The sequence below is a fragment of the Ostrinia furnacalis genome, unplaced genomic scaffold (genome assembly GCF_004193835.3).
Source record: "Ostrinia furnacalis isolate ACB-3 unplaced genomic scaffold, ASM419383v2 OfSCF2396, whole genome shotgun sequence".
In the NCBI taxonomy this organism is placed as follows: Eukaryota; Metazoa; Arthropoda; class Insecta; order Lepidoptera; family Crambidae; genus Ostrinia; species Ostrinia furnacalis.
In genome coordinates this window covers 159,668-175,480 of record NW_021132635.1, presented here as the reverse complement: position 1 = coordinate 175,480, position 15,813 = coordinate 159,668, and the positions used below count along the sequence as shown (strand labels likewise).

At 37.0% G+C, this 15,813-nt stretch overlaps 1 protein-coding gene across 5 annotated transcripts in view; it reads left to right on the top strand.

The window, feature by feature from the left end:
- Nucleotides 1–15,813, top strand: part of f (espin protein forked) — an 81,942-nt gene that overhangs the window by 55,195 nt on the left and 10,934 nt on the right. For all 5 annotated transcript variants that reach the window (XM_028308237.1, XM_028308235.1, XM_028308233.1 and 2 more), the window contains one exon: nt 8,061–8,620. In XM_028308237.1, coding sequence (XP_028164038.1) covers nt 8,061–8,620 — 560 coding nt within the window. The remainder of the gene's footprint in view (nt 1–8,060; nt 8,621–15,813) is intronic.

Below are 15,813 nucleotides of genomic sequence, written 5' to 3'. Positions count from 1 at the left end.
TGTCTTTTCGAGCACTTTAATGCTAGATGATGTCCAGGGTCCTGATGATTTTTGGCTTTTTAGTGCTGTTAGTAATTAAAAGCGTGTTTTTAGTTTTTTAAACTATTATTATTAACTACTTATTTAACATTGAGGGCATATTTCACAATCGCTTAGTTAGGGCCTGTTTCGCTACTTCTGGATAAGTTGTGGATAGCCTGTCTGACGGATCATTTGACACATTTTTATAGAAAATACGTGCTAGCTAGATTGATCCGACACTTAGAAGAATGGTAATACTCCTCTTCAAAAAAGGTGACGAAACTTTGTTGAAAAATTATAGACCCATTTCGCTTCTGAGCCATGTCTACAAGCTGTTTTCGTTAGTCATTACGAATTGTCACGCTAGCAGGCTCGACGACTTTCAGCCCCCTGAACAAGCCGGTTTCCGAAAAGGCTTTAGGACCATATACCATAATAATATACACAACGGCAGACAGGGCCGGATCGTGAATTTCTGGGGCCCTGGGCTGAAACTTCTTATGACGTTGTCACGTAAAAATATCGTCCGTAAACCGACTTTACAGACAACTATTTTTTTTTTTCAAATTATGGCCTACTTTTTAGCGGGATCTGGGGGCCCCTTGTAACCCCGGGGCCCTGGGCTGCAGCCCAATCAGCCCATAGGTAGATCCGGCCCTGACGGCAGATTGTACGGAAGATCAAGGAGTATAATCAGCCACTTTGCGTTTGTGAACTATGAGAAAGCCTTCGATTCGTTTGAAACATGGGCAGTGCTTCAGTCTCTTCGACTGTGCCAAATTAATTATTGATATATTAAAGTGTTGATAGGCTTGTACAAACACGCCACAGTGACAGTCCGTTTTAAGATCAGGACCCGAAACCTATCCAGTTGCAGCGAGGGGTGAGACAGGGAGACGTCATCACCACCGCCCTGGAAGATGTTTTCAAGCTTCTGGGCTGGAGCGGATTCAACATAAAAATCAACGGCGAGTACATCACCCAGACAGCAGACGATCGTAGTCATGGCTGAGATCGTGGAAGATCTAGGCACAATGCTCGATGGCCTCAATAGAGTCTCTCAACAAGTGGGTTTCAAAATGAACATGGACAAGATTTAAAAATGATGTCTATTGTTGACAATATACCTGGGACAAACAGTCCAGTTAGGTAGATCCAACTTCGAAAAAAAGGTCAATCATCGAATCCAGCTCGGCTGGGCAGCCTTTGGGAAGCTTTACGATATTTTCACGCAGCTTCTCCGTCGCGTCGCCACTCCACTTTAAATCCACTTGCAATCCGCAAGGGTGGCAAGGGCCTTAAAACTCATAGGCACACTGATGTTGAAATACCGTAGCCGAGTCCTAAAGCCGCGGTACGCGTTCGCCACGAAAAGAGTGAGCAAGACAGCAATATCTCACTCACAAGTTTCATGCCTTGTTTATAACGACTAGTCTTAACGCCCAGTTAATAAAACATCGAAACATCACAAATAATATCACATATAAAAGACAAAATTAAGATTAAAACTAAATGTATTCTGTCGAGAACACTGAGAATATTCCCGGGAGCGTTCTCGGTTCTCGAGAATATTCTCACTGGGAATATTGCCGGGAACGAGAACTTTCTCAGCGGCACATCTCTAGGTACGTCATCGTTTCCATTTTTAGCGGCAAGGATTGAGAGTATTTTGGGCTGACGCTGTGTAGGTTTGTTGTCGACACGACAAGAAGAAGATCTCAAATACATCTTAATATTAAAGCAATAAAGTCCATCTCGCTCATGTACTGTCTGTACTCATTAGAAAGTAGAAACGGAGCCTGGTGGATGAGTTATAGATGAAAACCGCTCAGTTATTTAATACTAGATCATGCTGTTGGAACACTGTTTTTATTACAATTGTCAGTGCTTCGTGCATTTTTCGTTTCACTTGCAATATGATTTTGGACAAATTAAATATTTAGGCTGATTTGCACCAACTAACTTTGACCGTAACTATAACGATAAATAACGTTTTTGTATGGAGTTTGACAGATTTTTGACGTTTGTCAAACTTAAAGTAAGATGGTGCAACCCAGCCTTAAAAGAATGTACCTAGTCATTCTTAACACATCTTTACGCATAAATAACGTGTTAGTCTTTCGAATTCAATATTTAATCATAAAAGTACTGTTGGCACTACATAATACGTTTATTAAATGGTATAAGTATTCAAGTAAAAACATCGATAAAAGATTTTTTGTCACGGAAAAAGGGGTATTTGTAGTTGTGATTACATTCAGAATTGTGTATGCTGTGTAACATTTATATGTACTTACCTTTTTTACGCGAGGAAATGCTTCACTTGTACTTCACTTACCTGCAAGGAGAGAAAAAGGTTTAGTGGGACTCATTTCGCTCTAGTTTAATTCCGATACACTGGCGATATGTTCAGAAATGGTACCTGATTTACTACTTTGATCACCTGGATTTCTTAATACAGTTTACGATTCGTAAATATAGATAAAATGTATAATTTCATAAGTTTTTAACAAGCGAATTAGCTTAAAAACAGTTAAATGTTACTTTTTATAACAGCCTAGGATTAAAAATGTACACTAGAACTGTTTTAATGTAATATTATTTTACGAAATAAAGATATTTTGAAATTGAAAATTGAAATTGATCACCTGGATTAAATCACCCAGGTGATCAAAGTGGACTTCAAGTGACACTTTGGTGTCCTTTCATCACCCATGGATAAGAAATCCACTCTTATTACTTAGGTGATCTTACCCATTGGTGATCAAAGGATACCAAGGTGATCAAAGTGGAATAGACGAAAATATTGAATATCTCGCCGTAGGGTAACGTAAAAAAGGCAGCCTGGATGCGGGCAGCGCAGGACCGTTCATTGTGGAAAACCTTGGGGGAGGCCTTTGTCCAGCAGTGGACGTCATTTGGCTGAAACGATCGAACGAGGGTAATTCATTATTAAAGTCTCCGGCTGACCTGTAGTGTACACCCTGTATATGGCCTTAATTGAATAACTGACGCTTCAGCGAGCAGTGTGGGCAGTTTCAGCATTCCCCGAACGTTCTGAAATTTTAATATTCGTTACGCTTGCAACGGGGCCAGTGGGGTGCAGCACTTTCCGTTTCGCCTAACTTAGCCGAGGTTTTTCAGCGATTTGCAAAGAGATAAGGCGTGTATAGAGCAAGGTTAACAAGTGCTACTTTGTTTGACATGACATGACTTATTGTATGGACTTCTGAGTATTTTTATAGTCAATATTGCAAACAAGTGTTTAGATCAAACGAATCGCCTCATTGTGAAAATACAGACGCTGTTCAGAATCAATAAAACTAGCAATTATATCGATACAGACCCGCAATACAATCACAGCACGCGTGTTCCGTTTAAATCTCTTTCTTAGAATAATACGACCATAGTGATTATTCCAATAGAAGTCATCGCACTATGACTTGCGATTAATATATTTTTAGTCGTGGCTGATCACTTTAGTAGGTATCGATAGGGATAGAGCTCATTTGACGGGTCTGCGTTCTCTATAACGAACATCTATATGTTTCAACATAAAACAATGATGATAATTGACTATATCGCAGTTGCGTCGATATACATACAGATCTCACGCGATTGAATCGAACTAAAAGAGCTACAATAAGTCGTAAGTAGTGTGTAAAAAGTCTAAAAACCTTTATCAATGCCAATATACTATATTCTCTGATCAATAACGTGACAAAAATATTTTAGGTACAGATACTATCTTAAATATTCGTACTAACCACGCCTAAAACTTTGTTTTTTGAAAGTGATGCAGAGAAACCCACTTGAGTTTTAAGGAGCTCTCTCTTCATATTTTCTGACATAAACATCAAATACTAAACATGCTCAGTCATTAAATTCATTATTGGAGTCATTACTTCAAAAGAATTGTAAAGTAAATTGTATCTATCAACTTATTTACTTACTTAGACATACTTAAGTCATCTGTTTTTGCAATAGTTGGTATAACTACCAATTGATATAAGTGTCTTTTTACTCTTTTACAAAAGTTTTTACTTTACGTGTGTTTACTAGATTCAATTGGTGTTATTATAAAACTTTAACACGTGTTAAAAATGACATTTCTACACTAAATGTCAATTTGAACAAGCTTTCAACGCCCGTTAAACTTTTTGTATTTTTATTTTTTATATTAACCAGCAGACAGTGGTGACTGAGTTTGTTGCGGCGCTTCTTCTCAGCACTTGCCAAATATTGGTTTCGAAGCGCTGGTAAGTAGGGTAAAAGATTATGAGACATGTAGAGGCTCGTTAAGAGCAAAATATTTGACGATTTGTTAGTACTATTTAAATAGTCTATACAAATAAAGAAATATTGACTTTGTAATAACGTGACTAGTATTACCTAATACTAACTTAACAGTAGAACAAGGCTTACATCTCATCCAAAGGTTTTCTGTCTTTTGTTAGCTCATACAATGTTTTAGTTAAACAGAATTCAATCGTTTCCAAATTAAAAACTTCCAATTAAGTGTGCTAGATCCAATTTCACTCATATTTAAATATTATCTGAGATCAAATCGATTTTACGTAAGTAACAATTTATTACAATGGACGGACCGAATAACACGGCTACTAAATATTAATTTCAAATAGTAATTATTTCGGTGAGGTAATACTTTGACATGAAGAAAAATTACAAATATAGCCCAAGAATTGGGTGATTGTAATAACAAATTAAAATTAAAAGGATAAGTTGTCCTTTTGAGACTTTTTTCTGCCTCCTTTAACGTTTGTTTAGTTTTAATTTCAATATAACTTTTATACGAGTTACTAATAAGTTGCTAGCGGATGCTTATATCACTACATAGTACAAAACAAAGTTACTTTCCACTGTCTGTCCCTATGTATGCTTAGATCTTTAAAACTACGTAACGGATTTTGATGCGGTTTTTTAATAGACAGAGTGATTCAAGAAGAAGGTTTATATGTATAAAACGTGCATAATTTGCAACCGTGCGAAGCTAGGGCGGGCCGTTAGTAAATAAAAGTATGTGCTATGCGCATTGTGTTGCTAAGCGGGCCCTGAACCATTCGGACATTTTTTCTCAGCAAATCGTTTTAGTCCGAGGATAAGGGAGAATTCTGTGAATAGAAGGAGAAAATCCCGAAAATATTTCAAGTTCAGGAAAAACTGAATGTACAAAACCCTGAAGAGTTTGAAAATCGATTTTTAAGGCTGAGTTGCACTACCTAACTTTTTAACTGTAACTATAACGGTGACCGGCATATTTTGTAAGGAGTTTGACTGATTTTTGACGTTTGCGAAAGTTAAAGAAAGATGGTACAACTTGGGTACAACCTAGCCTTAGAATTTTAAGGACAGGACGTATATAGAGACAGTTTTATAAAGTAAGCTTACTAGATTATAATGTATTGCTAGACAGACATGATAAACAGTTTTATATGTGTATGGAACGGTTTACGACGAAATTCTGCGCAATCAAGCGGGCGTCGTCAAAATGCTCAATAGCCATGAAGTGTTTCATGCGCACACATCATGTTGCACCAAATTAGCACTTGTCTAGAACTAATGCTAAAATGTAATATGTATGCCAAGTTAAATTAAGAGTAAATCGAGAAAAATACAGTTTAAACGTTTTAATTACGCTCTTTATTAATTAGATCTCGGGCTTATCAGAAATAGTCGCTGAATTATTAGGCCAGTAGAATTAAACACAAAAATTGATTAAATCGGAAATAATTCCGACAAAAGATTTTTTTGCTTTAATGGCTTCATTGGTTGCCCATTAAGACTCTCCTAAGTTTTCGACTTCGACGGAGTTGTGCTTAAGTGGTGGGGGCCCCCGAAAGGGGCGTTTTTTCGGTTTTCCGGTTATACCGCGTAAAGGACTTACCCTATCGAAAAGTGGTCTTCATGACGGTTAAAGGGCACTTAATCCTGCATTGAATAAGACCAAATTCATATGTTTTGGACAAACCGTTCTCGCGCTAAAGTTCGGCAAAGTAGAAAATATACGTATAATTAATGACCCTCTCCACGTCCAATGGTTTGTTACCCACAGGCTTCCAAGTCTTGAAAAGGGCCACCTCAACCAGTGTAACCCTATCAAGGCTTACGAGCTTGATGCGCCTATCCTTGTTCGTCCCAGCCGTTCCTTAACTGCGGTTGCTGCACCTCTTCCTGGCACTCTCCTGAACGACTCTGTGTTACCTAATGTGGCTGCCCCTCTTCCTTGTACCCTCCTGTACGATTTCATTGCTTAGCCATATGCCTGGTCCAAGGTTCGACGCCACAAAATCAACTTCGTACGAGTGAAAATAGTTTAAATACTATTTCCCGTGCTTGCAACATTTTTCTTTACTGCTTCGCCTCTATTAGTCGTAGAGTGATTGTATATATCCTATAGCCTTCCTCAATGTATGAGCTATTCAACACAAAAATAATGATTTCAATCAAACTAGTAATTCTTAAGATTAGCGCGTTCAAACAAACAAACAAAAAACTCTTCAGCGTTTTAATATGAACTTGTTGTTGTTGATTTTTGGCGTCGAACCTTAGACCAGGCATACGGCTAGGCAACGTAGTCATGCAGGAGGATACAAGGAAGAGGGGCAGCCACAGTAGGTAACACAGAGTCGTTCAGGTGAGTGCCAGGAAGAGGTGCAGCAACCGCAGTTAAGGAACGGCTGGGACGAACAAGGATAGGCGCATCAAGCTCGCAAGCCTTGATAGGGTTACACTGGTTGAGGTGGCCCTTTTCAAGACTTGGAAGCCTGTGGGTAACAAACCATTGGACGTGGAGAGGGTCATTAATTATACGTATATTTTCTACTTTGCCGAACTTTAGCGCGAGAATGGTTTGTCCAAAACATATGAATTTGGTCTTATTCAATGCAGGATTAAGTGCCCTTCAACCGTCATGAAGACCACTTTTTGATAGGGTAAGTCCTTTACGCGGTATAACCGGAAAACCGAAAAAATGCCTCTTTCGGGGGCCCCCACCACTTAAGCACAACTCCGTCGAAGTCGAAAACTTAGGAGAGTCTTAATGGGCAACCAATGAAGCCATTAAAACAATAAAATCTTTTGTAGGAATTATTTCCGATTTAAAAGCTAATTCTACTGGACTATATTGCTTTTTTCCATTTCAAATTAAGACGAAATGCAAAAAATATTAATAGGCATTGTCTGACTGTTTGTAGCGTGAAAAAAGGGGCTTTCACTGCGATATTGCAACTAATTGATTAGTTGGGGATAATATAAGTTTCATAGAGTCAGTAAACTTGAAAGGGTAGGAAAGATTTTTTATTTGCTTCCCAACTTCATACACACTTCATCATAAAACTACGCTCTACACAACTTTGGTGTCATTGACACCAGCCACAGATAATAGCAAGAAAACTATAGTACGAATATGAAAATAATGCGGAAGATCTAAGAAGATAATTATTTATGCACGTTAATTGCATGTGTGACATTATTTATTTTTCCCAATTTAATGTGTTTATAATTTCAAATGACGCTTCTGCGGCCTGATCAAGCGAATCATCCATCCATTGCTTTACAAACGCATTTCTTTTTGTATTCATTTATAATATTAAATTTATTTAAATGTGATAATGTTACTTTGTGTACCGTCGGGGACAGATTCAGGTATTCCATTTTAAAGAGTATGATAATATTATCCATTACAGGAATTTATTTTCTACAGAACGATAAATCCACAAAACTATCTCATATCGCCTTTTCAGCATGGCTCAGTAATTTAACCTCTGTACATGTATGCACATAAATGTTAATGCTGAATAAAGGTATTCTATTCTATTCTATTCATATGTTAAAATTCCATAGTTCTAGTCAAAAATTTTGATTAATCTTACAAAATTAAATAGTGCAATCCTCCTTAGAATGTCGGTCCCAAATTTCTGAATTGCTAGAAAGACGTTCCGTCCCCGACAGTACACAGACGCGATGCGTGCGCGCCGATGCGCGGACTTTCTCTCCCCTCTCACGCCGCCATCTTGCAGCGGGGCGGCGCGGCTCCATCGCAGACGACGACCGACCGCGCGGACCCAACCTCGTCAACAAACAGCCGGCCCTCCCGTTCATTCCTCCCGCGTTCCCCAACAACGCGCCCGACCGCCTCATCAAACCCTCGGAGTACTTGAAAACCATCACGGCGCCCTGCAAGCGGGACGACAGCGCGGCGGAGGCCCGCCCTCCGCCGCCGCCGCCGGTCCCCAGCGACCCCGTGCCGCCGCCGCCGCCCCAGCCCCCGGCAACCAATGCGCAGCCTCTAGCAGCCATCAGCAGCGCTGAACTATCCGCGGTCAGGCTCCGCACACCGGCCACCAAAACCCTATCAGCGCCGCCACCGGCTAGATCCGTCAGCCTACAATGCCTACCCAGCGCCGCCGAAAACTACCGAAGCGCCAAAACAGACCTGATAGAGGAACTCAAAATGTCCAAGGACATCACTGGAATCAAAAAGATGAAGGTGGAGCGAGCGAGACGGGAGAGCCTGCAGGACAAGGAAACCTTCACGGAGTTCACCAAGCGGTTCACCGCGGAGAATTTTGTTGATCAGGTCAGTGAACTTTTATCTGCATAGACACCACTTGATAGAAATTGCATGCGAATGATCGGGATCGATGACGACTGACGATCGCGGTTTCTATATCGCCGACGGCGGTGATAATAATAGTTAGAATGCAAGCGTCGAGTGCCATAAATAATGCAATTTCTCGCAAGTCTTAATTAGCTTTAAGAGATATTTGATGAATATGGAAATAATAGGTTTGAGAGCGTCGAGGCCGACATAAACATGACGATAAAATACAGAAAGTTTGGACGCACATTTCTAGTGGAATATTCAGACAATGAAAAGGAATGCAAAAATGTCAAGGATGTAAATGAAAAGGAATGTAAATAGACGCAACACACCGTTAACACAGTTCATTAAATAACATGAGCTATCTATTATTAGCCAGCGATCGAACATTACGATTATGTACTTGTATCGACGTCGTTAAAGTTGGGAAAGTAAGTGTATTGTGTATCGTATTTATTTCAAGGGTAAGATGGGCACTTTAATTGCAAGTCAGATGGGTATCATCTCTATTTTCCAGAATATTCTTCTGATCTCTAACATCAGATAGGTATCCAGTAACTTAATTACTTACCATAAACACGTAATATGGTGTAATGTGAATGATATAATCTATGGTATCGGTGTTGAAAATTTAGCAATTAGCAATTTCATCAATATTTCAATGGCATAACAAAAATTGAATTAATAAGACATCAAAGTTACTAATATGATCTAGTTTGGATTAATTTTAATGAATTGATCTTAAATCATTCATTAGGAAATGAATGAAATTAAAATAAATCAATCGTAGTTCTGAAACATTGCGAAAAAGTATTGACATAAATATTAAAATGCAGAGCAATAAAATACCCGTATAGCTTTACATAATCTAATTCTAATGCAAACCCTACACAACAGACTTACGTGCGTAAAATGATGATCTACTTTAACAACTTTTTATTACTCTATAATTACTAACCTTAGATTGGATTTGTAACATGATTTTGTCTAACAACACACAATACATAACAGCTTATAGTTTTAAGTAGAAAGTTCAAGTAGATTACCCAAAGATCTTTGGTGAATAACGGAACTATTCCCACATCTCGTTCCCACCGCTGCAACTCCTGTGTAGCCAGGATCAACAGCTTGACCGCCAATAAAACCCAACCAGTGAAGGTCAAGTTTGTTCCGCGGGCAAGTTAAACTGTCATATCGGACCCGCAATGAAATACATCTTTGGTGGATAAGAATAGGTATTTACTTAGTAAAGTCTTATATCCGTTAAAAGAAATATGGAACAAATTCACTATAGTCAGTGTTTTATTTACTGATCCAGAGTATTATCACGAATATTCCATGATCTAGATCTAGAGCCATCGAGACGAGTAATCAGTTATAATTTTTCTTAATATTGATTTGGTTTTCAACAATTTTCAACTAAAATGAATCGTTTAGCCAGTCACTTAAACACAATGGTTCAATCTACTTTTTAATTATTTGTTTTGTTCACTTTTACACTTGTCACGGTAAATCGATTTAGAACTTACTTTTTAACCAAGTTTGTTTTTGCAACAATGTAGTTTAAGTGCCAAGTGAAGTTTCCTATTATAATAAAAATGTTTGTTCGTCATCCTCGCAATTAAATCATTTAAACTTTCAATACAATACAGCCGTCAGTTGTCAATGTCAACGATGAGTGGTGTCAATCACCAGCGTCACGTGTGACACTTAATTATTGTAAAACAATAAATTGACATTCCAAGCCGTATAGGAAATCTGGATTCATAATACTGCTGCATTGCTATACAACAATCCAACATAATAAAGAACATAACAAAACATCTTATAAGCGAACGGAATACTAAAGTAAATGACATTTGGTTGGTTGGTTGGTGGTAGGGCTTGTTCTAAGTCCGCCTGGCTAGCTACCACCATCTCACCTAAGTCTGTCGCCATACAAAGTTAACAGCATTGTTGTGTTCCGGAAGTTAGAGGTAAGATAGCCAGTTCCTCCGTGGTTGAGGATTCCGGGTAAAGCTCGCTTCCACCTTCGGCCTGATCATCACTTACCATCAGGTGAGATACAGGCCAAGAACTTCCTCGTTGTGTATAAAAAAAAAAACATTGAAGTAATGTCACAACGACTTACAGTGTGGTGGTTGGATTGAAGAAATGATGGTTATAGCAGGCCTGTTCATCTCCGCGAGTTTACATCGAAAACAAAACACGCACGATTGCCCCCTACAAGAGTACTATTCGACAAGGCCTCACATACGAGCGAACATTGACTCACGCACGCGTATTCTTGTGTATGATGGACAAAAATAAAGAAAATGGTGTACTAAATACTGTGAAGTATTTAACTGCCTAAATAATAATAAAAACACAGAATGTACTTTTTTAAGCTGCCTGAAGACACTGAGAGGTAAATAAGTAGTTAATATTATTCATGATAATTCATGCTAAATCATGTATTTCCTCCGCCATTTTCTGCAGATTGGCACCTCACGTCACATCATTTTACCGAAGTCAGCCCTATAGCTTCGGCGCAGTACCGATCACTGACGTTTGTCAACAAAACTTCTGACAAACTTGCTTGACTCTTGAGACAAGCTAAATTACACCATATTGTTAATGACATTGAGCATACATTTTTTTAAATACCTTCGCGAAGTAAAACTTCTGTACGTAGTAGGTACTTATTATTATTCTGTGGTTATAGTACGACAATGTTATTTGGTTGTAAGGAAATTTAGAATGTCATTACCGCAGGAAGGAATGACAGTAATATTGATGTCAATATTAGTCATACTGTCTTTTACATTATCTGCTCTGACAAATTTCGTTCTAAACTTGGAGCTTACTCTACATAATTTTTTCCTAAAATTGAATGTACTTGAAGAATTCTCGACTCAAATTCTAAGTATTATACGTCAATCAATTACAATCAATTAGGAATTGAAATAGAGTTTGATAATTGAGCTGTAAAGAGCTGTCAAGTGAATGTCAGTGAAGATTGAACCGCCAAATATAGGTAAATTAAATAAAGATATTAGGCTAACGTATAGACGTAAACGTCTGTTACAGTAATAGTAGTAGCTACTGAATTAATAACTTAGGGTGTCGCTGTTTTTAAACGGTTTTATTTAGCTGCCCTGTTTTTATCATATACTAGATTTCATGTACTGATTTCAATTAAATTGTCAGGATGCAATTTCCCTAAATAGGCTCAAAATCAACATAAATGGTGTCACTACAAGGGTAGAATCTTTATTAACATACTCGTACAAAAGTAAGTCGTTAGCCGATCTTAAGAAAAGTAAAGACATTTATTGAAATATCCTGATAATCTGTCACTACTCAAAGTTTATGTTATGTCCATTTAAATAGAATACAGGAATTGCAATGAAAAAAGTATCAATTGTTTAATGCTGCGTTTCAAAAACTGTACGACTTTTGAAGAAAGTTAAAACCGACAAAGAAAGTAGAGTTTTAATACGAATAAAGTAAAAGCATCTACTTAGTAATGTTAATGTAATTATAACGCGGAGAAAGGATCATATCGTTCCAACACCGAGTGTTCATGTTTTCAAATAAGTAAAAAAAAAAGGTTTTAATAAACTCGTTCTTACGTCAACAGGCTTTGTTACGCAAAATATGATGAGCTGATAATTTTAAGTGACTACATATACAGAGTGGAATTTTGTAATGCCACCTGGAGGGAAAGTACTCTTAATATTGTAGATAGAATTTTTTTCTCAAAGAAAACATTCCATTATTTTTGAAAAGAAATAAAACTGCATTCAAAGATTTCCAAAAATTTGCTTGCCTCGCCCGGCATTCGATCCAACTAAAATCTGTTAAAAATTACACCTGTATTTTAGTATGGTTAGGTATTATGTTAGGGTTAAGTACAAGGATGAAATCTCTCTAACAAACTTGATAAATCAAATGAAAAGAAAACCATGAAATCTTAAATTATTTTAATTATGTACAGGAAATTGTATGGTATGGTAGAGAATTTTCGAAAAATTTGCGAAAATCTTTGAATGCAGTTCTCTTTCTTTTCAAAAATAAAGGAATGTTTTCTTTCAGTAAAATTTTATATCTACAGTATTAAGAGTACTTTCCCTCCAGGTGGCATTACAAAATTCCACCCTGTATAAGAAGTGGGTAAAACCTGTTACTTTAGAAGGAAGTTGATGCTTTATAATAATGACAAGACTAGCGGCCGCCCGCGACTTCGTAGCGTGGACCTAATTTTACCACTTAGTTCGTAAAATCTGTAACAAAAACCTTATTCCAATTTGTAACAAAAGACGTGTTGCGAACTTATTGGCTACTTTGGGTGTCACGAACTATTTATTTATTTATTTAATTAAAATGCAAGTGAGCTTACAGATAGATCCAAAGCGCTCACATTGCCAATTTGAAACTACATTTAATGTTAGTAAGTACCTACCTATATGTAAAATTACTATGTTTGAACCAAATAAACAAATTTTCTTTCTTTCTTCTTTCTATATCTATTTATTTTAAATAATTTTTTAAATTATTGTCATTAATATGAAGTAAATTGAATGATTAAAATTGGCTGAATCTGTCCTTTCCAATGTGCATTGAAATTTTCATGCAACGCCAATTTACATCTATACTAATATTACACAGCTGAAGAGTTTGTTTTGTTACTTGAACGCGCTAATCTCAGGAACTACTGGTCCGATTTGAAAAATTCTTTCAGTGTTAGATAGCCCATTTATCGAGGAAGGCTATAGGCTATATAACATCACGCTAACACCAATAGGAGTGGATCAGTAAAGAAAAATGTTGCAAAAACGGGAAATAATTCAAACTCAACAACAACCCATAACAACAATGTTAACAGCATTGTTGTGTTCCGGCAGTTAGAGGTAAGATAGCCAGTTCCTCTGTGGTTGAGGATTCCGGGCGAAGCTCGCTTCCACCTTCGGCCTGATCATCACTTACCATCAGGTGAGATACAGGCCAAGAGCTTCCTCGTAGTGGATAAAATAAAAAAACTATTTTCACGCGTACGAAGTCGCGGGCACAGCTAGTGTATAATACATGTAGAGCTGTGGTTTTAAGCTAACTTCACAAACATCTGACATTTGCTTGTGTTTACGCTCGATTGGACCGCGTATGACTTTGATAATGAGATAGACATAGCGTCACGCTGCGCGTACGCATCTTTAGGGTTGCCAGCGTTCAAAAATAAATGATTTGATAGAAGAATTTTCTGGTATTTGACAGTCATCACTCATTGTACATCAAGCGTAAAACTATGGCATTTTATGAAGTTGTGTTAGGTTAGATTTTTCAACATAATATTTAACTGTTGTTTAAAATAAATACGCGAAAACGTAGTCCGGTAGGTAAACAGTATAATGACTGTTCTCTCTAGTTCCTTACTGTTTACATAATATGACTGTATTTGTTTTTATAAAATGTCAGTCAAATTAAAATTGCGAGTTGAATACTTGTAGTAAAGTAATTAAAATTTAGAACTTATCATAATCGTCATCGATCGGTTACTCAGTATCGGCTACAAAGTATTAAATCATGCGCACCATTCGCGAGTTACGACTGTAGCTCTAATTGGCAATAAGGTAGAACGAAAATTATAATAATAATATGTTCTTCTTCTTCTTCTTTTATTTTGGCCACAACTTGGTTTTGAGAACCACGATTTCGCCAATGTCACGTAATCTTTGACAAAGTTTACAGGGTTTATAAAATTCAAAAATGTTTAAGTTTAAAATGTTAAGCTAAATTATTTGTGTAAAATAATATGTTTGATGTGCTACGGTAATGAATGTGACAGGCGAAGTAATGATTGATCATGCTTGTTTTGGCACTGGGAAACTCTGTTGATGAGTTATAAATTATCTATTACATTTACACTCGATCCTAAAGCAATACATTTATATTACTGTAAAACGTTGCATGCATTTGAGTGATATATAATATTGGTATACAAAAACAATCGTGAAATAACACGATAGTAACTAGCACGTGAAATTGTTCGGTAAACCAAGTAACAACGAGTTTTTATAGAATACATACAACACAATTAAACTCTATCTTATTTCAAACACGGCAATTTTATTTGTTGTTAATTAATACATTTACCGTAACGCGACGTGCTCATTTCGAGCGAGCATTATTTATTTACCATTGCATCTCTATTATTTGTGTGCTCGAATGGATGTTATAATTATTACCTCATTAATTAATGTTGCTAATTGACAACCCTGCTGTGAGTGCATCCGTGCATTAACCCACTGGTCCACTTCCAATACCTCCATCCTACCCGCGTGGCGTGCGTAGAAATGCAGTGACTGGCATTTTTGGACTTGACAGCAATCACAGCAGTACAGCGAATTATTTAGATGATGTTATTATATTTTCTGTTGCTTTAATGGTTCACTAGGTATCACTAGATGCAGGAATACCTACTAGGTAAACTTTAGTCAGATTTCGCTTGTAATTATTAAAAGTGATAATGATAGAAAACTAATAAAGTTGTTTTTTTTTAAGAATATTAGCATTTTGTAAATTACTATCAATATTAATGAACTCGTTAACCCCTCGTGGTAAGCTAAATTTCCTTGTGTTACGAGTTAGATTAATATCAATCCACACGTTTGCGTTCGCGTAAATTGTCTTAGTTCAAAAAACATTCCAAAATATGTTTTTAAAAGTAGATTTTGGCAAAATCATAACATGAAAATCAGTACAAAAGGTGAACACCAGGGTTATTTATTGAAATTATTTTCTTAAAGTTCAAAGCTTGTTGATCTAAGCGATTGTGAAATCAAAACCACAAATTAACAGCAAAACTAATCGAAAGTGCAAACCAGTCGTGGAAAACTCAGACAATGGAGTCTATTCACAACACGAACCGTCACGAAATGTAGCATCGATTTATTTATTGATCTCCCGAACAATACTTGTATTCTTTTAATAAGTAAAAGTTTCTTTATGTATCATATCAATTAGGTAGGATTTGAATGAAAAATATTAAATTTGAGCGAGTGTCGCGCGCATCACTTTTCACGCTTTCACCGTACTCCCGCGCGCTTACGTGTGTTTGCAGTCGGTTTAGTAGTTAATTAAAATTTAACTATTAGTCTAGATTTTGAGAAGATAAGGATTTAGTTCAGGTA